This window comes from Molothrus ater, chromosome 1 (assembly GCF_012460135.2).
Source record: "Molothrus ater isolate BHLD 08-10-18 breed brown headed cowbird chromosome 1, BPBGC_Mater_1.1, whole genome shotgun sequence".
NCBI classification, from domain to species: domain Eukaryota; kingdom Metazoa; phylum Chordata; class Aves; order Passeriformes; family Icteridae; genus Molothrus; species Molothrus ater.
In genome coordinates this window covers 1,334,095-1,361,698 of record NC_050478.2, presented here as the reverse complement: position 1 = coordinate 1,361,698, position 27,604 = coordinate 1,334,095, and the positions used below count along the sequence as shown (strand labels likewise).

Genomic DNA, 27,604 nt, shown 5'->3' with positions numbered 1-27,604 from the left:
TGGAGGCCAAGAAGGAGAAGGAGAAAGGCTGGGCATGCCCAGTTCCCTCCATCTTGCCTCCTGAGCCCCCATTCTAAAAACCCCAAAAATCTGTTTTTCACTCTGTGATAAATTCACTATCATTCTAATTAAACTTTCATGGCTTGTAAATCTTCGTATAAGGTCGGTAATTGTTTTTTCCATGGGTCACAATCAAAGTCCCAGGCGTCCTGGGCTCTGTGCCAGGGTCTCTGAGCCCCCTGGCAGTCCAGGACAGCCAGAGGGATGTCCTGAATTCCAACACATTCCAACCCAAACCATTCCAGAACTGCAATGGTTTCCCTTTTCCCTTCTTTCTCCTGCCCTCCCTTTCCCCTTCCCAGCAATTCCCTGGTGCTCTCCCAGCAGATCCCAGCATTCCCTGCCCTCAATCCCAACAAATCTCTTTGCCTGGAGCTGCTCTTTGAGCTGCAGCCAGGCAGGTGGCACAGAAAGGACCCCGTTATTCCCCAAAATGAGCCCCATAAATGAGGATGATCAGGACCTCCCCAGGGACATTTGGGGTTTGCTTTCATGGCTGGGACATCAGCCAGGGAATGGAAATTCCAGAGGACATCCTCATCCTACCCCACAGGCTCCAGAGGGGCAAGGAGAGGGGGGGGAAAAGGATCCAGATGGATTTTACAGCCTCGGGATAAAGTTGTCGTGTCCCTCTTCCCTTTGGCATTTCTGCTTTCTCCGGACAAGGAGGGAAAATCAACATTCCCAGATCTTTTCCCCACGAGGAACTTTCATTTTCCCAGCAAAACCCAGCACTGGGAAGAGAGAAGGGGATGGCTGAGCAAGAGGAGCAGGTGGGATTTGATTGGAAAATCAGGAAGCCCAGGGAGGGGCCTCCACCCCTTCCAGGTGCTCCTGGGATTTTGGGAACGAAGGGGAAAACATCCCTCAGGATAAAACTATTCCCTGGATAAACTGAATGCCAAGGAACTCAGTGCAGGAATTTCTGCTGGGGAAATTTAGGGAAAGCTGATTTAAAGGGATTTGCTGGCAGCTTTTAAAGGGATTAAGTCTGCAGGGACAGGATAACCTCGACCTCTTCCTCCAAAACAGCTGGATTTGGGAGCTGGACCCGTCTGGGACAATTTATGCTTTCCCCTGGATGCTCCTCGAGTTCCCATCAGCAAAAATCCCTCCTCAAAAATCTTCTCAGTGCTCCTGAGTGGCAAATTAATGGGAAAAAAATGGGGTGGGGGGAAAAAGAAATCCCAAAAAAGGCTGATCCGATTTATTTCAGGGGCTGGTTTGAGGATGGAATAAATTCCAGCTGTTCTGGGCAGGAATATACCATAGGAGGAGTTCTGAGGGAATAGCTCAGGTTGGTAAATCCCATCCTAGATATTCCCAGTTTTTCATCAGGGTAGGGATTATTGGGAGAAATATATCCTGTATTTATTCCTTTCTGTTGGATAAAGGTTTTTACCAGGATGAGAGATTTTTGGGGGGATAAAAAGGTGAAGGCATGCGGGAATTTGATAAAAGAAGAGGGAAGTTTTGAATATGGGAATCTTGAGGAGGTTTTGGCTCTGGAATTCACTGGGATGAAAAATTCCCAGTGCCGTTTATCTCCTTTTTCATCGTCCTGTGCAGAATGTGCAGGGAGTTCGTGGAATAAACGGAGCAAATTCTGGATATTAATGTGGATTTTGGGATTCTCAGCATGGCACAGGTGCCCTTAAAAAGAGAGGAAATCCGTGGATATTGATGAAAATATCCCTTTTTTTGGCCAATTTTCCATGCTAGCCCAATGCCAGGAGGTGGCAGTTTAGGAACAGAGGGGACACTCGAGGGGCTGTCACCTCCCAGCTTTGGGGGCGGTTTAGGACATTCCAGCCCCCAGAATTTCCATCCAGGCTCCGGATTTTCCCAGCTCCTGCTGGATTTTGGGCTTTGCTCGTTTGTCTGATCCTGGCTGGGATTTGTTGGGATTTCTCAGTCCTTGCTCTCTTCATCTGAATCTCAAATCCTGCAAAATAGGGATTCATTTCCCTCCTCTCTCCAGATCCTACGGACATCTCGTCCTGGGACCTCCATCCGTGTTTTTCTCCCATCCAAAGGGATCCAAACCCTCTCCAAAGCAGTGGCTGCTTCATTCCCAGCACTTCCCACCCATTCCCAAATCCTGGGCACTCCCGGAAGTGAAGCCACTTCTTTTTCTGCCTGGGAATCTCCAGATTCCCAAAAATTGGCACAAATGGTTTAAGCAAGGCCGTCCCCCAGCATTTTTTTGGATCAGGTGTTGGGATTGTTTTTCCAAGGGAAAGCTTTGCCCAGCCAGAGCCAAACGTGCCTTGGATCAGGAATTTATCACAAGGAAAATATTCCCGTGGATTCCTTTCACCTTGGACAGCTGGGATTTAATTTTGCCTTAAAATCAGGAGATCCAGGGCAGGAAAATCCAAGGAAAATGAGGAGAATGTGCAGTTTGGGAGGTGAAATTCCTCCAGCAGCTGGAAGATCCGAAGGTTCTCCAGGTTTTTGAGCTCTGGGTGTTTGTGCTGTCCCACCTGCTGCCCACTGATCCCAAATCTAGGATTCCAGGGTTGGATAATCCCCAGTCCCTGGGGATCTTTCAGCCCCATGGAGGCACTGAAATGTCCCCACGAGGGGTTGGGACAGACGGAATGCCAAGTTCCAAACTCCCAGCTCCCAGCCTGGCTTTCCCTGGATGTTTAGTGGGAATTATCCAGCACCATCCCACAGTTTTCCCAAATGCTTTTGAGAACGGATGTCTTCAAACACCAGATTCAGTGAAAATCTCTGGTTTAATCCATAAATTTATTTACGTTCACATTTCCACCCCTCTGACCAAGGGGAAACCCACAAAGTCAGGTCGTAAATAGATTTTTTTTTTTTTATTATCATTTAAACCATTTTTTGGGAGGAGAGGAGGGAATGTGGGGTTGGTTTTGGTGGATTTTTTTTAAGGATAGGGGAGGTTTAGGAAATTAAACCCGAGCTGAGCTCGGAGCTCTGTCTCTGCCCAGCTCTAGGCCCAGCCCTGGGAGATTTTCCCCTTTTATTTCTGGGAATAAAAATGTGTTTTCTGTGCATCCCTCCAAGCACAGCCAGAGCAGCTGAGGGCTGAGCGTGCTTGGGATGGATCCCTTGGAATTCCTGAGGTCCCATCCCTCTAAATCCAGCCTAACTCCTCCAGCTCTGGCGGAATCGCTCCGGCTTTGTACAGCCCCGAGCGCCAGCGGGAGCTGACCCCGAGCTTTTCTGTTCCCAATCCAAGCTGAAATGAGGGATGGTGCCTCAAATGTGGACAGGCCAAACATCTGGGAAGGGCTGGAATCGTTCCCATTAACGTGGACGCGGTTTGGAAGCGGCTCCCGCTTGGGAAGGGTTTTCAGGCTGGATTTGTTCCAAGGACACCAAAACCCAACTCCTGTTTTACTCCCGGCCCCTTATCAGATTTAACTCCACAGCTGCGTGTCCGCTGCCCCCGTTCCTCCCCCTGGGAGCCCACTGGGAAATGGAATCCTGGTTTATTTGGGAGCTGGGATTCATTAACCCTCGTTATGTCGTTTGGAGGGAGTTTGTGTCGGGAGTTAATTGGCCCTCAGCTGGTTCCTGTTACTGGCTTGGCAAAGGGAATGGACTGGAAAGGAGGGAAAAACCTGGATTTGGGATGGGGATGGTTTGGGGAGTGCAGGGAGTCATGGAATGGGTTGGTTGAGAGGGATTTTAAGGATTATCCCAATCCCATCGCATTCCATGGGTAGGGACACCTCCCATTGTCCCAGTGTGCTCCAAACTGGCCTTGGGCACTGCCAGGGATCCAGGGTCAGCCACAGCTGCTCTGGGAATTCCATCCCAGCCCCTCCCCACCCTCACAGCCAGGAATTCCCAATTCCCAATCTCCCATCCATCCCTGCCCTCTGGCACTGGGAGCCATTCCCTGTGTCCCATCCCTCCATCCCTTGTCCCCAGTCCCTCTCCAGCTCTCCTGGAGCCCCTCCAGGCTCTGGAAGGGGCTCCAAGGTCTCCTGGACCACAGGGAGGGGAGATGCTGTCAGCTCCCAGCTCTCCCTGGGACAGATCCCTCCACACATTCTGGGATTCAGGCAGGATTTTATGGAGCCTGATGCCTGTGGAGGAAATCTCCGTGCAGAGGAGGAAGCAGCACGGGAGGTTGTAATTCCTAAGAGGAGAGGGGTCCTTGGCATGAAATTATTTAGTAGGAATGTTTTCCTCCTGGAGAGCAGCCTCATCCCTGAAGTCTGGGATGCTCCATCCCAAAATTGCTGCTTCCACGTGCGAATGTGCACGATGGGATCAGCCCCAGCCTGTGCTTCCTCTGCCGCCTCCAGGGATGGTTATCCCATGGAGGAGCTGCTCCCTGGGACACAGCTGCAGGGCAAACTGGGATTCTCAGGGCCAGGCTGAGGAAATGATGGATGCAGAGGAGGGTTTGGAACTGGAGTTTGACCTCTCTGTGCCCTCCCTGCAGGTGGATGCCGACGATGTCATCACCAAGGAGGAGCAGATCTTCCTCCTGCTGAAGGCCAAGGCCAAGTGCGAGCGCCACCTGAAAGCCAAGGTGCCCAAGGTGCACGGTGAGTGCTCCCAAATTCCAGGGCTGGAGCCACCCCTGCTCCTCCCAGCCCTTGCCCTCAGCCCCACGTGCTGGGAGCAGGGAGGGAAGGAGGCACTCGGAGCATCCCAGCAAATCGGTTTTTCAGGATAGTCCATGGGGAGGAGGTTTGGAAAGCAAAGCTGTCCCAGACTTGTTCTGCTCTACAATTCCAAAGGCCAAGGGTCCAGGAGGATGCAGAATTGGTGGAATTATAGCCCTGGTTGTTATACCCAGTGCACAGGAGAGAGCACCAACCACCAGGGCTCCCGAGATCACAGAATTCCAGAATGGGTTGGGAGGAACCTTAAAGATCCTGTTCCACCCCTCTGGAATGGGTAGGGACACCTCCCACTGTCCCAGGGTTAGACATCAGGGTATCCACTGTCCCAGGCTGCTCCAGCCTGGCCTTGGGCACTGCCAGGGATCCAGGGGCAGCCACAGCTGCTCTGGGAATTCCATCCCAGCCAGGAATTCCCAATCTCCCACCCATCCCTGCCCTCTGGCAGTGGGAGCCATTCCCTGTGTCCTGTCCCTCCACGCCTTGTCCCCAGTCCCTCTCCAGCTCTCCTGGAGCCCCTCCAGGCCCTGCCAGGGGCTCTGAGCTCTCCCTGGAGCCTTCTCCTCTCCAGGGGAGCATTCCCAGCTCTCCCAGCCTGGCTCCAGCCCTGCAGCAGCTCCAGGTCCTCCTCTGGACTTGTTCCAGAGCAAAGTCATTATTCCAAATCCCAAAAATCCCTTGCAACCAGTGATAGGGAAAACAAAACATCGCTCCAAGACCTTTCTCCTTCCCCACTCTCTCTCTCCTCGGAAAGGCCCGAGCTCAGCTGAGCCTCTTCCTTCCACTTCCTTTCTATTTTGGGCTGGAAAATCGCTCCCAGCTGTGGGATTGAGGGGGAGGAGGAAGGAGAGAACTCTCTGATGTGGGGAGCGAAGCCCTCACTCCCTGCTGGCTCCTTCCCTCACATTCCCAAGTGTTAATTCCTGAGGGACCCTTCAGTCCCCGGGGTGGGCGTCCTGTCCCACTTCCCTCCATTTCCCGGGAAAATGGGACAAGCCACAATGTCCCTGCACCTCAGCTCTCCCTTCCCTCGGGGAATGCTGTGGGAAAGCTCCCCAAATCCAGCTTCACCACCTGCCCTCCCGGTGCCTTTGGAAATGCCAGCAAGGGCCATAAAATCCCAGCTTTCCTTTGATTCCCAGCCTCCTGTTTTCCATCGGGAAACCTCAAGCCACATCCTCTGCTGCTCCTTTGTCCCCTCACCCCGTGCCCAATTAACACCTCGTTAATGAGCACATGTGCGAAGGCATTTCCTGCTGGTGTCTCTGCCCACCTGGTCCTGCTCCCGCGCTCCTTTTCCAGCTTTTCTGAGGCAGCATTTGGGATCGATCCCCCTTCCCTGTGGGCCGGGATGGGGAATGTGATTGACAGCTGGATTTTGGGCTCTTTCCCAAACGGCAGAGCAAAGGGAGCAGATCCCAGGTGCAGGGAAAAGCAAGGCACAATTCTTCCCAAGAATATTTCTGGGTTTCCCATTCCCTGAACCTCAGAGAAAGGAAAAACAACATTTATCTCGTTTGCTGTGGCTGCGTTTGTGCCAAAGCAGAATGCAATGTGGAGATTGTTCACCCGCAGCGATGGTGTTTGGGTTCCTTGGCCTGTCAGGGCCAGGTGCGTAGCCCCACATTTCTCTTCACAGAGAAAAGCAAGGCACAATTCTTCCCAAGAATATTCTTGTCTCGTTTTCTGTGCCTGTGTTTTGCAAAAGCATACTGCAATGCGGAGATTGTTCACCCGCAGTGATTTGGGTGTTTTGGTTCCTTGGCCTGTCAGGGCCAGGTCTGTGTTTGTGTGTCAGGACTGAGGGTGACAGCCACGAGATTCTGTGCAGGGTGAGCAGGGTTGAGCGCTTGGCAGATTCAGTTTGGATGTAATGTAACATAGTGTAATATAGTATAGAATAATATAGTATAATAAAGTAATTAATTAGCCTTCTGATATCAGTGGAGTCCTCCTCATCATTCTCACCCCTGGTCAGAGGTTCCCTGCAAAATTCTGTACCCAGGGATTTGGAGGTCCCGTGGTTTTGGTTCTGGTTTGAGACCTGGGTCTGGGACTGGGACAGAAAACTTCCAATATCCTGTGCTTTAATCCCATGGACCAAACCCTGCCCCTGGAAAAAGCTGTCCTGAGCTCCTCAGACCCCCTGCTCCATCCTTTACAGCAAATCCAATCCCAAATAGTCCAAGAGGAGGAATCACCTGGATTTCAAGGCTTTGGAGCTTTCACTCATTAGCAGAGGAGAATTAGATCCGATTAATCTGCACTATTCCAAAGGCAGAATTAATTCCCACTCAACCTTTTGCAAGGAATGTTTTTTTAGGATTTAGCACCCCAGAAATTCCCTTTGGGAGTTCCCAAACAAGGCAGGGATTTGCCAGACTGCCCCTGAGATGGTTTAAGGAGTTTGTGGTCCCAAAAAAGAGCTTTCCAATTTGGAAAAGTTCTTCCTACTTTTCAGAGAAGCTGCCATCTGCAGATTTTGGGATTTCAGATGCCCTTGGACAGAGGGAAAGCAGCTGGGTCCAGTGCTTTCCTCCTTAGATGGTCCAGAGTTTGGGATGTGGTGTCTGTTTTGGAACATCCCGACCTGCGCCCTCCTCATCCAGAGGGAGGATCTCATCCTGTTACCTCTTCCCTCACTGCAGATCCCAAAGAAAAATCTGAGAAGGGCAACAATCCTCACCGTTATGATGCTCCAGCTCCTATTCTCAGAAAGGATTTACAAGGAAAAATTTCTGAGGAAAAGTAGGGTTGGCTTGGAGCAAAATAAATCCCAGATGTGGTTTCTAGTTGATCTATGGTCATATCCATGCTGGGTTTGTCATTCCGAAGGGAAAAGGACAGGCCAATAAAGAGGCAGCAGTTTTGGAGAGATCCTCAGGAAAACACATCCCACAGTTATCCAAGGATGGGATTTCTCCAGCCTTTCTTAGGGAGTGTTTTGTGGTCAGGGATAAGATCCACGTTCAGCTCTGCTGGAAGGGATCTCCCTGGAGAGCCAGAATCCCTCTGGGATCATCCTGGAGCAGCTCCAATCGAGGGCCAACCCTGCTGACAGCCCAGCAGTGTCGGATGTTTGGGAAAGGAGAAAGTTTCCACTTAAAATTCCTGACCCAACTTGAGGGGGATCTCTCCTGGGAAGATCCTCACCACAGGGGTCATAGGAAAAGACTCTTTGACCCCATTCCAGAAAGCAGGAACATGTCCTGGCTGGCAGGGTTGATATTCCAAGGAAAAATCTTAGGGAACAATAAGATTTAAACCCTCTAAAATTTCAGATTTTCTTCAGCCACTCTTAATGTGTAAAAACTCCAAATCCCCTTTTTTTTCACCCCCTAAAAAGGTTAAAATTCTGTTCTATGGGAGGATGAGGTCGCTCCTCTCCTCCTGGAGGGCTCACAGGGATCCTCTGGCCCCTGGCCACCTCCCAGGTGTCTCTGAGCCCTGGCTCCCGATCCCTGTGGCTCCCACGTGGATCTGTGCCATGGGGAGCCGAGGCTGAGCTGCTGCAGGAGCTTCCAAAGAGCCCCGGCAGGACTCGTGCGTCATCTCCACCTTTGGCTGAGGCACCGAGGGCTGGAGACCCAAAATATGAAACCAAAAAAAAAAACCCCAAAACCCTTTCCCCACAAGCATTTGGTTTCCTCCTTTTCTCTTTTTTTCTCTCCCCCCGCCCCCCCTTTTTCCCTTAAATTTAGTCTCCAGATGAAAGCCTTTGGTTTGGGAAAGAACAGGAAACCCGAAAATTTCTCTTCTCCCGACACAAATATTCCATCCCAGCCCTGGTGGGCAGCCGATGCCACCCCAAAGTTAAACCTGGAAGGGGATGAAGTGAAATTCCCAGCCCTGAGCCATCAGACCTGACTTCTTTTTTTTTTTTTTTTTTTTTAATCCATGAATTAAAAGCTTGTCTTTCCCTGGTTTGGAAAAGGAGATGGGACATTTTGTGGGGAAAGAAGAGGGAGTTTTGCACAACCCTGTCATTAGCAAAGGCCATGGCCAACCCTTTCTCTGAGCCTGAGGTGTTGCAGCTCCAAACTGGGTTGTTTTTTTAATAAATAAACCTATTTTCCCAGGAAAGGTGTTATTTTTAGTTGGGGATCTGGGTCTATTTACCTGGGTTGTGCATCCCAGTTTGGTTTCACTGTCCCTAAAGGACCTAGAGCTGATTCCAGGCTCTCGCTGGCCTTGAGGAACCCCAAAATCTGCTCCTGGTTTCCTCTCCAGAGTGTCCAGCACCATTCCCTGATGCCAGCAGCTTCCAGAGGTTGGGAGAAGCCTCAGGCACCTCAGAAATTAAGGGAGACAGAGGCAGCTTAAGCCCTAAACACCCCAGCCCTCCATAAATCCATAATTTCTCCAGCTATTTCCATCTTCTCCCAGCTCCTGTTCTCAGTCCTTGCAGATGTGGCCCAAATTCCACCAAAAAAACCCAAACCATCCTTTGTGAACATATTCCCAGCACAGTTTTGGCTTGGAAAAGCTGTCACTGCCCCAGTGGACACCAGCTGGGGGGTCAGCATGGTCCAGGAGAGCTTCTAGGATGGAGTTATGGACCAGGAGAGCTTCTAGGATGGAATTATGGACCGGAAGAGTGTCTAGGATGGAATTATGGACCAGGAGAGTGTCTAGGTTGGAACTATGGACCTGGAGAGTGTCTAGAATGGAATTATGGATTGGGAGAGTGTCTAGGATGGCATTGTGGACCAGGAGAGCTTCTAGGATGGAATTATGGATTGGGAGAGTGTCTAGGATGGAATTATGGTCCAGGAAAGTGTCTAGGATGGAACTGTGGACCGGGAGAGCTTCTAGGATGGAATTATGGATTGGGAGAGTGTCTAGGATGGAATTATGGACCTGGAGAGTGTCTAGGATGGAATTATGGACCAGGAGACCTTCTAGGATGGAACTGTGGACCGGGAGAGCTTCTAGGATGGAATTGTGGACCAGGAGAGCTTCTAGGATGGAACTATGGACCTGGAGAGTGTCTAGGATGGAATTATGGATTGGGAGAGCTTCTAGGATAGAATTATGGACCAGGAGAGTGTCTAGGATGGAACTATGGACCTGGAGAGTGTCTAGGATGGAATTATGGATTGGGAGAGCTTCTAGGATGGAATTGTGGACCAGGAGAGCTTCTAGGATGGAACTATGGACCTGGAGAGTGTCTAGGTTGGAACTATGGACCTGGAGAGCTTCTAGAATGGAATTATGGATTGGGAGAGTGTCTAGGATGGAATTATGGACCAGGAGAGTGTCTAGGTTGGAACTATGGACCTGGAGAGTGTCTAGAATGGAATTATGGATTGGGAGAGTGTCTAGGATGGCATTGTGGACCAGGAGAGCTTCTAGGATGGAATTATGGATTGGGAGAGTGTCTAGGATGGAATTATGGTCCAGGAAAGTGTCTAGGATGGAACTGTGGACCGGGAGAGCTTCTAGGATGGAATTATGGATTGGGAGAGTGTCTAGGATGGAATTATGGACCTGGAGAGTGTCTAGGATGGAATTATGGACCAGGAGACCTTCTAGGATGGAACTGTGGACCGGGAGAGCTTCTAGGATGGAATTGTGGACCAGGAGAGCTTCTAGGATGGAACTATGGACCTGGAGAGTGTCTAGGATGGAATTATGGATTGGGAGAGCTTCTAGGATAGAATTATGGACCAGGAGAGTGTCTAGGATGGAACTATGGACCTGGAGAGTGTCTAGGATGGAATTATGGATTGGGAGAGCTTCTAGGATGGAATTGTGGACCAGGAGAGCTTCTAGGATGGAACTATGGACCTGGAGAGTGTCTAGGTTGGAACTATGGACCTGGAGAGCTTCTAGAATGGAATTATGGATTGGGAGAGTGTCTAGGATGGAATTGTGGACCAGGAGAGCTTCTAGGATGGAATTATGGATTGGGAGAGTGTCTAAGATGGAATTATGGATTGGGAGAGTGTCTAGGATGGAATTATGGTCCAGGAAAGTGTCTAGGATGGAACTGTGGACCGGGAGAGCTTCTAGGATGGAATTATGGATTGGGAGAGTGTCTAGGATGGAATTATGGACCTGGAGAGTGTCTAGGATGGAATTATGGACCAGGAGACCTTCTAGGATGGAACTGTGGACCGGGAGAGCTTCTAGGATGGAATTGTGGACCAGGAGAGCTTCTAGGATGGAACTATGGACCTGGAGAGTGTCTAGGATGGAATTATGGACTGGGAGAGCTTCTAGGATAGAATTATGGACCAGGAGAGTGTCTAGGATGGAACTATGGACCTGGAGAGTGTCTAGGATGGAATTACGGACTGGGAGAGCTTCTAGGGTGGAATTATGGACCGGGAAACCTTTGAGGATGGAATCACAGACCAGACTGTTCTCCTGGAGCGTGAGGGAGTTCAGCGTCATGGATATGAAGCGTGATGGACTTGAAGGAGCTGAACCTGGGATGTGGCCTCTTCCTGCAGAGTTTGGGCCTGGAGCTCCCAGTCCTGCTGAGGAATGTCCACAGAGCAGCTAAACAGGGTTTGGAGCACATGGGAGGGACAGACCTTGGGAATTACGAGAGACACCAGTGGTCTGTGGTTTAGATTTGTAAAGGAACACGGGAAAAGGGTGGAAAATATTCCAAAGGGTGGCTGAACTCTAATGCTAATTATCAGCCTTGTTTTAATGACTGAGACGGTATTTTGGATGGTATTTTTCCCTCTCAGAGGGAGGCTGGAGGGGTTTGGAAGGACTGGATATGCTGGAATGAGGAAAGAATGGGATGTGCCAGCAGTGGCAGGTCAGGAGTTCCCAACGGGATGTTGGGGGTTGAGTTTCTGCTCCTGGGTTGGGAAGCTGGGGGGTGGATGGGCAGGGTCCAGAAGAATTGTTTTGGGATAGGAAGGGGGGAAAAATCATTTGGGGATTGGAAGGGGAAGGAATTGTTTTGGGATAGGAATGGGGGAGAAATCATTTTGGCATAGGAAGGGGAAGGAATGGTGGCTGGTGAGGTCAGGAAGGTGTCTCCAGAGCTGGGTCGTGGAATTGTCTGGAATGGAATGAGCCAAGACATGTTGTGACCTGGCCCCTGTGTCCATCCCCTTCCAATGTCTGTTTCCTCCAGGGCTGAGCATGGACAGGATGCTCTGTCCATGAGACACTGGGTAAAGAGCAGAAAAATTCTTTGAGCAGTGACAGACAGAAGCTGCATCCACCCATGGCCATGGAACTTCTGGAGTGGGTCCAGCGGAGCTGAGCAAGGGCCTGGAGCATCTCGGTGCCCAGGAAAGGCTGAGGGAGCTGGGGCTGCTCAGCCTGGAGAGGAGCCCCAGCTGAGAGGGGCCCTCAGCCCTGGGTGTCCCTGGGTGTCCGTGGGTGCAGGGAGGGTCGGAGCAGGGCCAGGCTCTGCTGCGGGGGGCCCAGCAATGGCACCAGAGCCACGGGCAGGGACTGATCCCAGGAATTCTCCCGGCACAGGAGACAGAACTTCTGCCCTGAGCAGTGCCCAGCCCTGAGCAGAGACCAGAGAGGCTGTGGGATCTCCCTCACCGGGGATATTCCAGACCTGCCGGGATGTAATCCTGAGCCCTGTGCTCTGGGATGGCCCTGCTGGAGCAGCTGATCCACTGTGGTCCCTTCCAGCCTGACTCTGTTGGATCAGTGAGGATCCCACTCCTCACATCCTTCCATTCTGTCCAAGCAACGGGATCCACACACAGCCGGGTCACACAGCCGGGTCACAGCCCCTCTTCCTCCAGCCACACCCCCTGTAGACCAAGACAGCCCCAAAAGCAGCCCCTCATCCCCCCTGCCCTCACAGCCGGGTTTGAAATCCACCTGCAAACCCCCAGACTTAATTCCTGCCCCTCCAAGTCCCCATTCCTCCCTTTTCCTCTCCCAGAATGATTTCTCTCCTGTTCCAATCCCAAAACGATTCCTCCCCTCTTCCTACACCAGAACAATTCCTCCCCACTTCCTATCCCAATACAATTCCTTCCCCTTCCAATCCCAAAATGATTTCTCCCCCGTTCCTATCCCAAAACAATTCCTCCCCTCTTCCTATGCCAAAACAATTCTCCTCCTATCCTATCTCCAAATTATTTTCCCCCTTCCTGTCCCAAAATTATTTTCCCCCTTTCCTATCCCCAAATTATTTTCCCCTGTTCCTATCCCAAAACAATTCTCTCCCTTCCCATCCCCAAATGATTTCTCTCCCTTCCCATCCAAAAATGATTTCTCCCCCATTCCTATCCCAAAACAATTCCTTCCCCCTCCAATCCCCAAATTATTTTCCCCCTTCCTCTCCCAAAACAATTCCTCTCCACTTCCTATTCCAGAACAATTCCTCCCCTCTTCCTATCCCAAAATGATTCCTTCCCCTTTCTATCCCCAAATGATTTTTTCCCCTTCCTATCCCAAAACAATTCCTCCTCCCTTCCTATACCAAAATGATTCCTTCCCCTTCCTATCCCCAAATTATTTCTTCCCCCTTCCTATCCCAAAAAAATTCTCCCCTTTCCTATCCCCAAATGATTTCTCCCTCTTCCTGTCCCAAAACAATTCCTTCCCCTTCCTATCCCCAAATGATTTTTCCCCCTTCCTCTCCCAAAACAGTTCCTTCCCCTTTCCAATCCCAAAATTATTTCTCCCCTTCCTATCCTAAAACAATTCCTCCCCTTTCCAATCCCAAAATTATTTCCTCCCCTTCCCATCCCAAAACGCTGCCTCATTCTTGTCGGTGGCTGCTCCCAGCCTGCTTGCAGTGCTCCAAATGCCCTTCCCGTACTGGAGTGACCACAGTGGCACAGCCTATTCCAGCTGTGGTCTCCCGGGGGCCGGAATGAGCCGGGCTGATTGATATTCCGTGCCCCTGGATAAACACCTCCGGCCCGTGTTTGTGTTTGTGCAGCTGCCAAGGAGCCTCGCAGATGGTTTGGATGCCTTCTCCACATGCAAAGTGTCCCGTTCCTGCTGGAACAGGGATTGAGGCTGGGGGAAAGGGAAGGGAAAAGGGGGATGGGATAGGAGCAGGAAGGAGGGAATAACTGTCCATGCACCCTGAGCAGGGATGGCCCAAATCTGCTCCTGCTTTTCTCTCTCCTACCAAAGCAACCTCTGGGATTCTGGGATTCTGGCTTGGCTCAGGTGGGGGAGCGAAGTCAGGGAGCGAAACGAGGGATGCATTTGGGACAGCCCCTTCCCAAAGTGTCCTGGAATTGTCCTTCCTGCCTCCCAGAGGGAAATCCTGCAGCAAGGACATCCAAGAGTGTTTTTTGCTTGTTCCCATCTTGGAATGACTTCATCTTCCACACCCTGAGATTCCAACCTTTAATGGGAAAGGATTGATCCAAGAGATGTCCTGGTGAACAAGGACCAGTGGGATCTGGAGGGATCCCATGCTTCCCTTCAGGTCTCATTTCTTCAGGAATGACATCCAAGAGTGTTTTTGCTTTTTTGCTTGTTCCCATCTTGGAATGACTTCAGCTTCCAAGCCTTGAGATACCAACCTTCAACGGGAAAGGATTGATCCAAGAGATGTCCTGGTGGACAAGAGCCAATGGGATCCTGGAGGGATCCCATGTTTCCCTTCAGGACTCATTTCTCCAGCACTGAAGTGGTCGGTGATGTCCTCAAATCACGAAGAATTCCAGTGCCATTCCCACCTTCTGTGTCCATATCCATGAGAAATGAAGCTCTGGATTCGGAAGAGGAGGCAAATCCCTGAGGGATAAACAGGATCGCCCCTTCAGCATTGCCTGGATGATGGATACACACCCAAAACACTCTGGGATGTGGGATATGTGTGAGATTTCCTTGTTTTCTTAGCAGTTTATGAATTCTTTTGGACTTCCATAATCCTACTATTCCTTCCAAGGAAAGAAATGTTTGACTTTTCCAGTCCAACGTCCTGAACTACGTGGATCGATCCAAACATCACAGTGGAAGCCTCGAACTCAATTTCACCAAAATTCCAAGAGGTTTTCTATTAGCTTTTCCAACTGGATCCTTTGGAATTCTCTGTGCTTTGGAATATTGTTACCAGTGTCTCAGGAGGGACTGATTTATCATCAACAGGCCAAGCTTCCCCAGTTTTCTGCTTTCTTCTTGGAATTCAGCCTGGATCTCCTTGGAGAAATGACCGGGAGAAAAGGAAAACAAAGGGAGAAGCCAAGTTGTTGATACTGTGAATGTTTTTATAAATTCGTGAAAAAAAATGTTTGGAGGAGCTTTTGGGGCTAACAGACCAGAAAGGAATGGCTTGTTTGGATTCCAGCACAATGGGAAATACGGGATTTTCCCTTCCTGTTTTATCAGAGGTTCATGGAGTGATTTGGGTTTGGGAGGAGCCTTAAAGATTATCCCGTTCCACCCCATGGGCAGGGACAGCTCCCGCTATCCCAGGGTGATCCAAGCCCTGTCCGACCCAGCCTTGGACACTTCCAGGAATCCAGGGGCAGCCACAAATTCTCTGGAAAGGCTGTTCCAATGTTCCACCATTATATAAAAAATTATTTAAAATTCCAATTTTTATAATTAAAATTCATTATTTAAATTCATTATTAAAATTAAAATTGCCATTATAAAAACGTCTTCCTTGTAATTAGTGGGAATGAACCCTCCTGTGGTTTAAACCCATTCCCCCTTGTTCTCCCAGGAGTTCTCCTTAGACGGGAGGACTGGAGGGATTTGGGATAGGAGAGGAGGATGGTGAGGCTCCTCTCCAGGACACAGAGGGGGCAAACAGCTTCTGGCTGTGTTAAACCCCAGGAATGTGGATCCAACAATCCCAGAGTGTGGCTGCTCCTGATATCAATCCATATTTCCATTTGAAAAGGGTTTTCCAAGAGTTTCAGTCACTGTAGGAGCTCCTCAAATCATTCCAGGAGCTCCAGAGGCTTCTGGCTTTACCTGTGGATGCTCCTCACCAGGTTCCCCTACCTGCAATCCCTGTTCCCGACCCAAAGCCTCTCTCCTTCCCCTGTGGCTCCCAGGATTTTCAGGAAGCAGCTGTGTTATCCTGAATTTTAGGGAGGTGTGCAGGTGGCAGCTCCCAAATATCCACCCGCCCTTCCCTGAACTCATCGTCCATCGCTGGGGAATTCCAGAAAGGAAACCATCACTGAGATGTTTTATCCCTCCTCCACATTTTCCTGGAATGGCTTTTCCAAGCAAAGAATGGGGGAAGAGAGGCCAGAGACGATGGAGAGGAGGGGGAAGAGATTTCTCTGGGGGGGTTCAGGTCTTGGTAACAGCAACAGATCCCTCTGTTGGGAAGCTCAGACACTTCCCGAATTTTTGAGTCCCACTGGATTCTTATCAGGACTTAATACTCAGGATGACTCAGGATAATTCTTTGATGACTCAGGATTAAATCATTTAAGGAATCATTTCCATGCAGAGGTCAAAATTTTAAATGCAACCATCATCTTTTTAACCATTTCTAGGGCAGCTCTTGGCTCCCCAGACTGTCCCCCCAAGAAGCAGCAGTCCAGAGGTGCCCCACCACCGTTCCCTTCAGCTTTTGGGGAGGATTTGGGGGGCTCAAAGTACCCAAAAATCAATGATTGTGTGGTTTGTTATCGGTTTTTCCAGCACAAGGAGGATGCACCCACCACAATATTTAGCACTTTCTTCTTTTCTGGCCGCATATTTCAGTGGGATGGGAAATGAAACCTCTTAAAAGTGAAACTGCCCTTTGCAAATAGTGAAGATTTTGGAAAAGTGGGAGATTTTCCCTCTCAGAGCACATTTGGGGAACTGTTTTTCTCTCAGAGTTGTTTCTCCAGTGTGTTTCTTTTAATGTTTACTGAAAATTGATTCATTTTGTCATAAGAACTGACTTTATTTTAGGCAAGAGCACTTTGAGGGCTCCATTAAATCTTTATTTACTTTCTTGTCTGCAGAAAAGACGTCAAGGACATCAGCATTTTGTCCTGAGCCAAATTTTGTGGGGCCCTGTGTTGTTTTTTGGTTTTTTTCCTTTGCCTTTTGTACCTTCCAGAGAACTGAGAAATAAATAAACTCTTTTTTCCCCAGTGTAGATTATCCTGCAAATAATGAGCCAGAGGGAAGGGTTTTCCTAGTTTTCATGAATAGGAAATGTATTTTTCTTCTCCTAAGAAGCAGAGAAAGTGTGATAAATTATTTCCCTCTTTTTTTATCACGTGGATGTTGAGGAATTTTTGCTCCTGACCCACACTCCCAGTTGATGCTTTAGAAGAAAGGCTGCGATTTGTCTGGTCCTTTTCATCCACACTAAATTAGAGATAAGAAATCAGCTGCTAAACAAGGAGATTTTCAGTGTTTTTCCCATCCTAAACCCCACCAAACTGAATTAATCCGTGTCGGCTCTGAGCCTGGAGCAGCCAAAGGGCTTTGAAGCAATCCTGGTTTTCCTTTAATCTTGGGGAGTCACGTTGGTGAGGAAGGATGAATTCCTCCATGGTGGGAAGCTTTGATATCCACGGACCGTGCTGAGATCTTGGCCCTGTTTGGATTTCCACAAGTTTGGAATTTTTTTGCAAGTTCCACAAGGAGTTTTTGGCAGATAAGAGCAGGTGGTTGTCACCATCAGATTTTCTGAAAAATCTCTTTGCCCAGGACTTTGCTCCTGGAAAGCTGAGAAGCCTCAGAGAAAAATGAAAACAATAATTATCTGACTTGCTTCTCCTGTGTTTTGCTGCTTTGGAATGTGGTTTGGACGCTGTTTACCAACAGGTGGTTGTTTCATTGGTTTCCTGTTAATTGTTTTTACTTAATGACCAATCACCATCAAGATGTGTCAGGACTCTGGAAGGAGTCACGAGTTTTCATGAGTATCTTTTAGCCTTCTGTCTGTATCCTTTCTGTATTCTTTAGTTTAGTATTCTTTGATATAATATAATATCATAAAACAATAAATTAGCCTTCTGAGAACATGGAGTCAGATTCACCATTCCTCCCGTCGACAGGGGTCTCAGAAAGTACCACAGGTGGTTCCTGTTCCTTTTGCTTCCCGGGTGACTCCTGTGTCCAGCACTCGATAACCTCGTGCCTGAGGGCAGACACAGCTCTGGGGGCAGATTTGGGGCAGATCTGCCACTTTGAGCGTTTCATTCTCAATATTGCGCTGCAGCTGGAATTCCATGGGTGGGTGGGTGAAGTTACCCAGCCCAAAGCCCCAACTCCCTGAGGACAGGAGCTGGGAGTGAGGGATGACTTGAGGGGTTGTGGAGCCCTTCAGAGGGACCTGGACCAGTTGGGGAGATGGGCAGGGAGGAAACTTCTGGAATTCAGCAAGGGCAAGAGCAGGTCCTGGACCTGGGAAGACCATCCCATTCCACCCCTGCCATGGCAGGGACACCTCCCACTGTCCCAGGGTGCTCCAAACTGGCCTTGGGCACTTCCAGGGATCCAGGGGCAGCCACAGCTGCTCTGGGAATTCCATCCCAGCCCCTCCCCACCCTCCCAGCCAGGAATTCCTTCCCAGTGTCCCATCTAAATCTACTTCTTTCAGCTCAAAGCCATTCCCTGTGTCCTGTCCCTCCATCCCTTGTCCCCAGTCCCTCTCCAGCTCTCCTGGAGCCCCTCCAGGCCCTGCCAGGGGCTCTGAGCTCTCCCTGGAGCCTTCTCCTCTCCAGGGGAACATTCCCAGCTCTCCAGTATGGCTCCAGAGCAGAGGGGCTCCAGCCCTGGGAGAAACTTCTCTGGAGTTGCCTCCTCTGGATCTCTCCAGCAGTTCCATATCATTCTGATCCTGGCAATCCCAGAGCTGGACACAGTTTGTCCTTGTGGAACAAAACTTGGGATAATTCACACCTTCTAGAGCTGTGACCGTGTTCACAGGGGTTCTTGGATGAGGGAAGAGACAAGAGTCTGACTCCATGTTTCAGAGGGCTGATTTATTATTTTATGATATATATTACATTAAAACTATACTAAAAGAATAGAAGAAAGGATTTCATCAGAAGGCTGGCTAAGAATAGAATAGGAAGGAATGATAACAAAGGCTTGTGGCTCAGGCTCTGTGTCCAAGCCAGCTGGGCTGTGATTGGCCATTAATTAGAAACAACCACATGAGCCCAATCCCAGATGCACCTGTCGCATTCCACAGCAGCAGATAACCATTGGTTACATTTTGTTCCTGAGGCCTCTCAGCTTCTCAGGAGGGAAAATCCTAAGGAAAGGATCTTTCATGAAAAGATGTCTGCGACACAGAGCCACACTTTGAGAAGGAACTGACAATATTCCTAGGACAGGTTTCCCAACGGAATGCTGGTTCTTCACGGAGAGCCCCCCCAAGCCGGGGGGCCCCGGTGCCACCTCGGCAGGTGCAGTGACTCCTCTTTGTCCCCGCTCTCTCCCACAGATGGCTTCTGCCTTCCGGAGTGGGACGGCATCGTGTGCTGGCCCGAGGGCGTGCCCGGCAAGGTGGTGGCCATGCCCTGCCCCGAGTACATCTACGACTTCAACCACAAAGGTGGGTGTGGAGCCCCCAGCACAGGAAATTCCCGACAGCCAGGAAATTCCAAACTCCCCTCCCACTGGGCATTGGGTGTTATCCCACCCCAGCAGGCATTTTGTCACAAGCACGCTGATATCAGCTATTTCACTGAGCATAATTAACAACAGAAATAAAAGTTATATCCTTATAACAAAGTTCCTTTAACACCACGCATGTAAAATCCATTTCAGTATTTGTGAAAAGCCAATATTATAATATACGGAGCCTATAGCAGGCTCCACCTGGGGATGAATTTCCTGCCATTTTCCTTCTGATTCCACAACTCCTCTCTCTCTCTCAGCAGTGATGAATTTGGGATGAATTTGGGATGAATTTCCTGCCATTCCCCCTCTGATTCCATGTCTCTTCTCTCTCTTGGCAGGGATGAATTTGGGATAAATTCGGGATGAATTTGGGATGAATTCTCTGCCGTTTTCCTGCTCATTCCATGTCTCCTCTCTCTCAGGGCAGGGATGAATTTGGGATGAATTTGGGATGAATTTGGGATGAATTTCCTGCCATTTTCCCGCTCATTCCATGTCTCCTCTCTCTCTGGGCAGGGATGAATTTGGGATGAATTTCCTGCCATTTTCCCTCTGATTCCATGTCTCCTCTCTCTTGGCAGGGATGAATTTGGGATGAATTTGGGATGAATTTGGGATGAATTCCCTGCTGTTTTCCCGCTCATTCCATGTGTTCTCTCTCAGCAGGGATGAGTTTAGGATGAATTTCCTGCCATTTTCCCACTCATTCCATGTCTCCTCTCTCTCTCGGCAGGGATGAATTTGGGATGAATTTGGGGTGAATTTGGGATGAATTTGGGGTGAATTTGGGGTGAATTTGGGATGAATTTGTGGTGAATTTGGGATGAATTTCCTGCCTGGAGTTTTCCCGCTGACTCCATGTCTCCTCTCTCTTGGCAGGCCACGCTTATCGCCGGTGTGACCTGAACGGGAGCTGGGAGCTGGTCCCGGGCAACAACCGCACCTGGGCCAACTACAGCGAGTGCGCCAAGTTCCTCACCAACGAGACGAGGGAAAGGGTAGGCATTCCCATTCCTGCACACAGCAGGAATTCCTGGCCTCGTGCCGGGCCAACCCGCGGACCTCTGTCTCATTTAAAACCCCAGATGAGCTCCAGCTCATCTTCCTCCTCTTGGAAACCCGTCCTGAGCTTGCCAAAGCCACATCGTGCTTTGATGGGCAATGATTTGATTGGAAAATTGTCCTCAAAGGCAGAAAAGTTTCCTGCAGCTGCCATGATCCCATTCCTGAAGGGATCTTGGGGAAAATTGGAGCGGTCTCGGGAACGCTCAGAAGTGGCTGGAGGTTGTTCCATGGCATTGAGACTCCCTCTGCCACAGCAGGAAATCCTTTTACTGCCAGGTTGTTATCAAAAATTCCAATGTTTATGTGGCTGTCTCTGGGAGGGGATGTCCAAACACATGTGGAATCAAACCCGGAGCAACTGGCTGGGAGAGCTGGGAGTGTCCAGGAGAGGAGAAGGCTCCAGGGAGAGCTCAGAGCCCCTGGCAGGGCCTGAAGGGGCTTCAGGAGAGCTGGAGAGGGACTGGGGACAAGGCATGGAGGGACAGGACACAGGGAATGGCTTTGAGCTGAAGGAAGTAGATTTAGATGGGACATTGGGAAAGAATTCCTGGCTGAGGGGATGGAGAGGCCCTGACACAGGGTGCCCAGAGCAGCTGTGGCTGCCCTTGGATCCCTGACAGTGTCCAAGGCCAGGTTGGAGCAGCCTGGGACAGTGGGAGGTGTCCCTGGCCATGGCAGGGAGTGGGAATGGGATGATCCTGAAGATCCCTTCCCACCCAAACCTTACTGGTATTCCATGATCTTGAATTAATTCTGATGTAGTCACAATTTGGAAACGGTGGCACAGTTCGAAGTTATAAAAGGGTTTAAAATATGGAGAGGGTCTGGTGAGCTCCTGGAAAAAAAAAAATTAATAATTCTGTGAGCCATAAATTTACAAAAATTCAGATAATGATAAAATAGCAGCTGCCAGAAATTTCTTTCTTCCCCGTGAGCCAGCCTGGGGCTCTGTAATTCTAGAAGTCTGGAAGGAATTCCATGCTAAGGTGACAGCAAAGCTGTCCCTGGTGTCTCTTGGGAGGATGTGGCCTCCTTGTCCCACAAAGAATGATGCTCCCACCCACATGCACCTGTAATTCCCAAAGAATTTGCCCAAACCCTCTGGTTATTCAGTGGTTCTTGGAAGAGTCCCCTTGGGTATGTGGCATGGCATCAGGGACTGATCAGCTGCAGGGAGGATTATCCCAGACAGCTGGAGATAAGGATCTAACCACAGCTTCCTTGAGGATGATCCAGGGGCCCTTTGGGACAATGTTCCTAATTTTAAATTTAACCACAGAGTAGGGTTTTTTGGAGTTGGGGTTGTTTTTGTTTAGGTTTTTTGTTGTTGTTGTTGGTTTGTTTGGTTGTTTTTTGGGGTTTTTTTTTGCTTGGGTTTTTTTGTTTGGTTTGTTGTTTTTGGGTTTTTTTTATTTGTTGTTGTTGTTATTGCTTTTTTCTCCTTAAGAGTGAAGCAACTCATGAATGAAGTGGTTTAGGAAAATAAGGAAATGAGGGAAAGGAGGAAATGAATTCTTGGAGCTGCTGAGTGTTTTCTCTCGAGTGGACAAGGAGCAGAAGGTTGGTGCACTGGGTGCTGCTCCAGCCACTCCAGCAAAGGCCTGGATGACGCTCCCTTCCAGAACCAGTTTGGTGGGATTTTCCCAGTTCATAGCGGAAGGAACTCTTTTGGCCCTGGAGTTTTCTGGGAAGGTCCTGGAGCAGATGTTGGGGTCATGGAGCATCTTGATCAATGCACAAACTTTTGACTTCTCTGAAATCATCTCCCCCATCCCACACCCTGGGGTGGGAATTGTCCAGCTGGTTTCCAAGCTATCCCCCAGGGAAAGGACATCCTTCCATTTTCACCTCCCACTGGCAGGACTTGTCAGGGTGACTTGCTAAAGGAAGAGCACAAACAACAACAGAGATTTGCCCATTTTAATTTATTTTTTTCACCACAAGGAAGAAATGGAGACTTTCCACCTTCAAGGTGGTTTAAAAGGCTGAAAGCAAAATCTCCTGTGGTGGGTTTGATGTGCCTGCCTTTGTCTGTGTCCCCTGAGTGGTCACAGGGTGAGGAGTCTTTGCTTCTTTTTGCCAGGGTCAGGATTAAATGTGTGAGATGGAATTTCTTGTTGGGACTCAGATGTTTATCAGTTCTTATCTCTGTCACACTCTCACAAGCCCTGAGTTCTGCAGTGCTTCACTCCAACAAACTAAAAATGGAGCCCATCTCTCTCTCTGCAAGGCCTTTGAAGGATCAACTGTCCAATTAACAAATGACACCGAAATTATTTTCACTTTTAACCCAATAACCAACCACCCGTGCCTGCAATTGGGACTTTTTATCCAATTACACAAAACCACCCAAACCCATGGAGGAGAAGGAGAAGGAGAAGAAGGATCAGCCTCCACCCCAAAACCTCCATCTTGCTTTATATCCATTCCTGTATTCTAAACCCTTAAACTCTGAGTTTCCCACCCTGTGATATCACACACTTCTGTCCAAACTCCACACCCATAATCCCAGTTCTATCATTCCATTTTGGAAGTTTCTCCAGGGCCTCAGGTCAGTGCAGTGTTCTCTTGGGGGTCAGTGCCTGGCAGCACAGAAACTCCCAAATTCTCAGTTTCCAGGGTTCCAACAACAGGGGTGTCACAGCACGGGGGATTCGAGCTGTGCTTCCCAGCACAGGAAGGTGTCACCTCGTTTTTATTCTCAACCTCTTGGAAAATTACTGCTCCTCATGAGCTCTCCCTTAAGGAGTCGTTTTACTAACCCATCCCAAAATCTCAGTCCTCATTATCCTGTAGCCAAAGCTGAGGCATCTTTTGCCAGGAACTTTCTGTCATAGCTACAAACGTGAATGGAATAATATTTAATATTTAGACAAATTAAACCATCATCACTGTTCAGATTAAATGACCAAGTTGGTCTTACTTGAAGTGGTGCTTACCTAGGGCAAAGAGAACACGGAAAAAAATTGATGTTTCTGCCAGCTTTGAAATCATATCTTGATCAAAAAATGCTTTTTCATGACATCTATTTATCAATTTTTATTCTTATTCTAATTATTAATTTTATATTTGCAAGAGGTTTCTTCCTCACCTCAGCAATTCTGTGCCTTGTCACAGAGTTCCCTGATTTTATCACAGAGGTGGCTGAATTTTTGTGACAATCCAATTATTGTGAATTATTGTGACATCCACTGCAGGTCTCTTGGGCCTTGGGCTATGAAAACTACTCTGGAAATAAAAGAGGAGGAAAAAAATGTTCTTTACCCCTCAGTGTTCTGATGCCTTTAGTCATGGAGAGCACACAAGGCCTCTTGTCACACTTAAATGTGGCACTGCAGCCCTGAGATTAATAAACCTTCCTTTGATATTTCTTTTTCATGGGGTAGATTTTCAACATCATCTCTTTATTATTATTATTATTATTATTAGCCTTGTATTTGCAAGAGGTCCTGCCCTCAGCGATTCTGTGCCTTGTCATGAAATTCTCTGATTTTATCAGAGGTGGCTGAATTCTGGTGACAAATGAAGCACTATCTGTGCATCTTCTGCAGGTCTCTTGGGCCTTGGGGTGGGAAAACTATTCTGGAAATAAAAGAGGAGGAAAAAAATGTTCTTTTTCCCTCAGTGTGCTGATGCATTTACTCACAGAGAGCACACAAGGCCTCTTGTCACACTTAAATGTGGCTCTGCAGCCCTTAAATTAATAAACCTTCCTTTGATATCTCTTTTTTTCATGGAGTAGATTTTCAACGTCTCATTATTATTTTTATTATTATTATTATTATTATTATTATTATTATTATTATTATTATTATTATTAGCCTTGTATTTGCAAGAGGTCTTTCCCTCAGTCCTGCCCTGCCCTCATAGCGATTCTGTGCCTTGTCATGAAATTCCTTGAATTTATCACAGAGGTGGCTGAATTCTGGTGACAAATTTAGCACTATCTGTGCATCCTCTGCAGGTCGCTTGGGCCTTGGGCTATGATAACCACTCTGGAAATAAAAGAGAGGGGAAAAAATGCACTTTTTCCCTCAGTGTTCCGATGCCTTTACTCACAGAGAGCACACAAGGCCTCTTGTCACACTTAAATGTGGCACTGCAGCCCTGGGATTAATAAACCTTCCTTTGGTATCTCTTTTTCACGGAGTAAATATGTCCAGAGATGTCAGAACAGGGGAATTTGGCCACATTGAGCCGTTGTCTTGAGCGAGAGATGGTTTTCTATTATTATTTCCCTCCCTGGGGAGCAGCATCTTTGCGTCACCACCAACAGCTGCATTTACCCAAGGTTTTGCCAGGAGATTGTGGCTGACTCCGAGCAGATGCAACCAGAGGGAATTTTAAGAAACTGGGCTTTTAGGAAAAAAAAAAAGAAAACCAACTGTCTGTGGCTATAAATATATGGATTTGCTGGCTATCTCTGGAAATAGGCCTGAACCTATAGATAGCTGGAGATATCCACACCTAAATAAACACCACGTGCGTGCACACATCTCCAGCCAGGGATGTTTGTTTAGGTGGGGAGTTTTCCCATTTTAGCCATGCTGGGATAATTTTAAGATTGGCCAAAGCAGCAAACAGAGGGCCCCAGAGCAAGCTGGTGTCCTGCCCCGAATAAATGGGGATTGTTTCACACAGAGCAGCTCGGAAACCGCTCTCTGCAAAGAGCAAAGTGTGTTAAAGCCATCAGAGCCTGCAGAATTAACAGCTCGTAACTGCCCGGGGAGCAACTGCTCCTGGGCTGCTTCCTCAGGGAAAATTGCCGCTGCAGGATGGGAACTGACAGCCCTGGAGGCCGAGTCCTCCTTTAGTCAGGTAGGATGAAGCAATCCAGGGAAGTGTTTCCTCAAATTCCTTCCAGATAATGTTAAAGAGGGAGGGAACGATCAGCTGGAAGTGTCCAATGCCAGGTTGGATGGGGCTTGGAGCAGCCTGGGACAGTGAAAAGTGTCCCTTCCATGAGGGACAAGACCATCCCATCCCACCCCTGCCATGGCAGGGACACCTCCCACTGTCCCAGGTGCTCCAAGCCCCAGTGTCCCATGCAGTGGCCTCGGACACTTCCAGGGATCCAGGAGCAGCCACAGCTTCTCTGGGAATTCCATTCCCATGCCTCCCCACCCTCCCAGGGAGGAATTCCTTCCCAGTATCCCATCTAAATCAACTCTCTTTCAATCTGAACCAAATCCCCTCATCCTGTCCCTCCATCCCTTGTCCCCAGTCCCTCTCCGGCTCTCCTGGAGCCCCTCCAGGCCCTGCCAGAGGCTCTGAGCTCTGCCTGGAGCCTTCTCCTCTCCAGGGGAACATTCCCAGCTCTCCCAGCCTGGTTCCAGAGCAGAGGGGCTCCAGTCCTGGAGCAGCTCTGTGACTTCCTCTGGATTTGCTTCAGCAGCTCATATTTACTGTGGATTTGTTCTGTTCCCACATTCTTCCCTAAGCATCCCTTCCTGGCCCTGAAGGAGATGGGGAGTAGAGTTAAAAGGACCTCGGGCCTGGCCCTTCTCCTTTGTTCCCTGAATTCCCTTAAAACCAGGAGGGAGGGTGACCTGTATTCCTGGAGCTCCTGAATCTTTGGATAAAATGCAGCACAAATGATGAGTGATGGACGTCAGGCAGGTTTTTAGCCCATTTTTCCCCAAATTCCATACAACCACAGACTGTGGCTCCCTTACCGTCCACACATCCAGCCAATAGAAGCAGGATCATTTTTCACGTCACTTTTTCCATCAGTGGCAGCAGCAATGGCATGTTTGGGTCAAAACCCAGGAATTCCCCTAATTCCCATCTCTCCCAAAAGAAGACAGATGCCAAACACAGCTGGTTTTAAAGCAGGTCCAACCCATCCTCTTTCCAAGGGTGAGCTGAAGGGTGAATGGGATCTCCAGCTCCCAAAATCCCGGGGAAGGGGAGTCAGAGCCAGCAACTTGGGAGGTTGGCTCAGCTTGGGAACCACCACCAGCAGGATGGGCCATGCTCAGATCCAGCCCCAATCCCGCCTTCATCTCTCCTGCTTGTCTGTAGCGTGAGGGTTTGACGGCTTCCCGGGAACTCGGAGGGGCCTGGAGAATCCGCCCCCTTCCAAACACAATGGGAAGGGCCCAGCGTGTTGCAGGGCTGCTTTATCTAAACCCAATTGTTCCAAGCAGCAGTCCTGGAGCTCTCTGGGGTCCTGGGAAAAGCAAACAACTTTGTGGAGCCTCAAAGTGATGGCACAGGAACGGGTTTGGACTGTTTTATCCCCAGTTTCCACAAAGGAATGTCAGCTAAGTGTCAGGCTTTTGCAGCAGGACACGGGCAGAGGTTTTAGAGTCTGTGGAGGAATAAAAAATAATTATCTGGGAGATGTTTTGTTCATAATTTCAATTAACCCCTAGGTGCCATTCTCATTCCATGCCTATGGATTTGGTCTGGTGCGTTCCTGGAAATAGAATCCGAGAATCCTGGAATGGTTTGGGTTGGAAAGGAACTTAAAGATGATTTTTATGGACATGTGTGTCTAAATTGGGGTGTCTGAGAGTACACTGGAGTGTCTGAGGCTAAACTGGGGGTCCTTTTGTGGGAGCTGATTCCCAGACTGGGAGGATTTCAGAGCCTGGAAATCTGTGGATGAGGGGAACAGAGTCCTGCAGGAACGGGGTCATCAATACTCAAAGTTTTCCCTGGGGCTTTGGAAATCAGTGCCTGTTCTGTGCCTTCTGTGTCTATCCCATTTTGTGAATTTCCCATTTAGCTTTTTATTCAGTCCCATTTTCCTGTATAAAAAAAGACAAGAAAAGCAAGGACAGAGATTTTCTGGCTTTGTTTATCACTCAAAGCAGCAAACCCCCCATTCCAAACGTGTCCTTAACGACACCTGAATCAGCAGCTCAGAGAAACTCTGCAGAAATTCCATCTGGGAAATCCTTATTTATGCTTCCCTGTGCTGCTGATCCCACCTTTCACAGCCTTCCCATTCCTCAAAAAACACTGGATCCCTCCCAGCTTCACAACCCAAGTGCTGCTGGTGTCTTGCTAAAGGGGAATAAAAAGGATGAAAGGAAAAATTTGGATACAGGGCACAGCTCCGTGAAACTCAGGATAGGATTTGCCACCAGAAAATTCCTGCTCCGTCTGGTTTTCCTTTTCCTTTTGCACACATGGCAAGAGTTGAAAGAGTGGAGGGTTCCTGCAGGAATCTAATTCATGGAATCCTGGAATCCTGACTTGATTGGGGTTGGAAGAGACCTTGAAGTCCAGCCAGTTCCAGCTCTGTGTCATGGGCAGGGGCACCTCCACCGGCCCAGGTTGCTCAAAGCCCTGAATATTCTGATTAAATTATAATTAAATTGAAACACTTTGGTTTAGTTATCACA

General features: G+C 48.9%; 1 protein-coding gene across 1 annotated transcript in view; it reads left to right on the top strand.

Annotated features, from left to right (window-relative positions):
- The window catches only part of PTH1R (parathyroid hormone 1 receptor), a 90,666-nt gene that overhangs the window by 36,614 nt on the left and 26,448 nt on the right, over positions 1–27,604 (top strand). Inside the window, exons 2-4 of the mRNA XM_036406812.2 lie at positions 4,496–4,601; positions 19,006–19,116; positions 20,064–20,182. Of these exons, the coding sequence (XP_036262705.1) occupies positions 4,496–4,601; positions 19,006–19,116; positions 20,064–20,182 (336 nt within the window). The remainder of the gene's footprint in view (positions 1–4,495; positions 4,602–19,005; positions 19,117–20,063; positions 20,183–27,604) is intronic.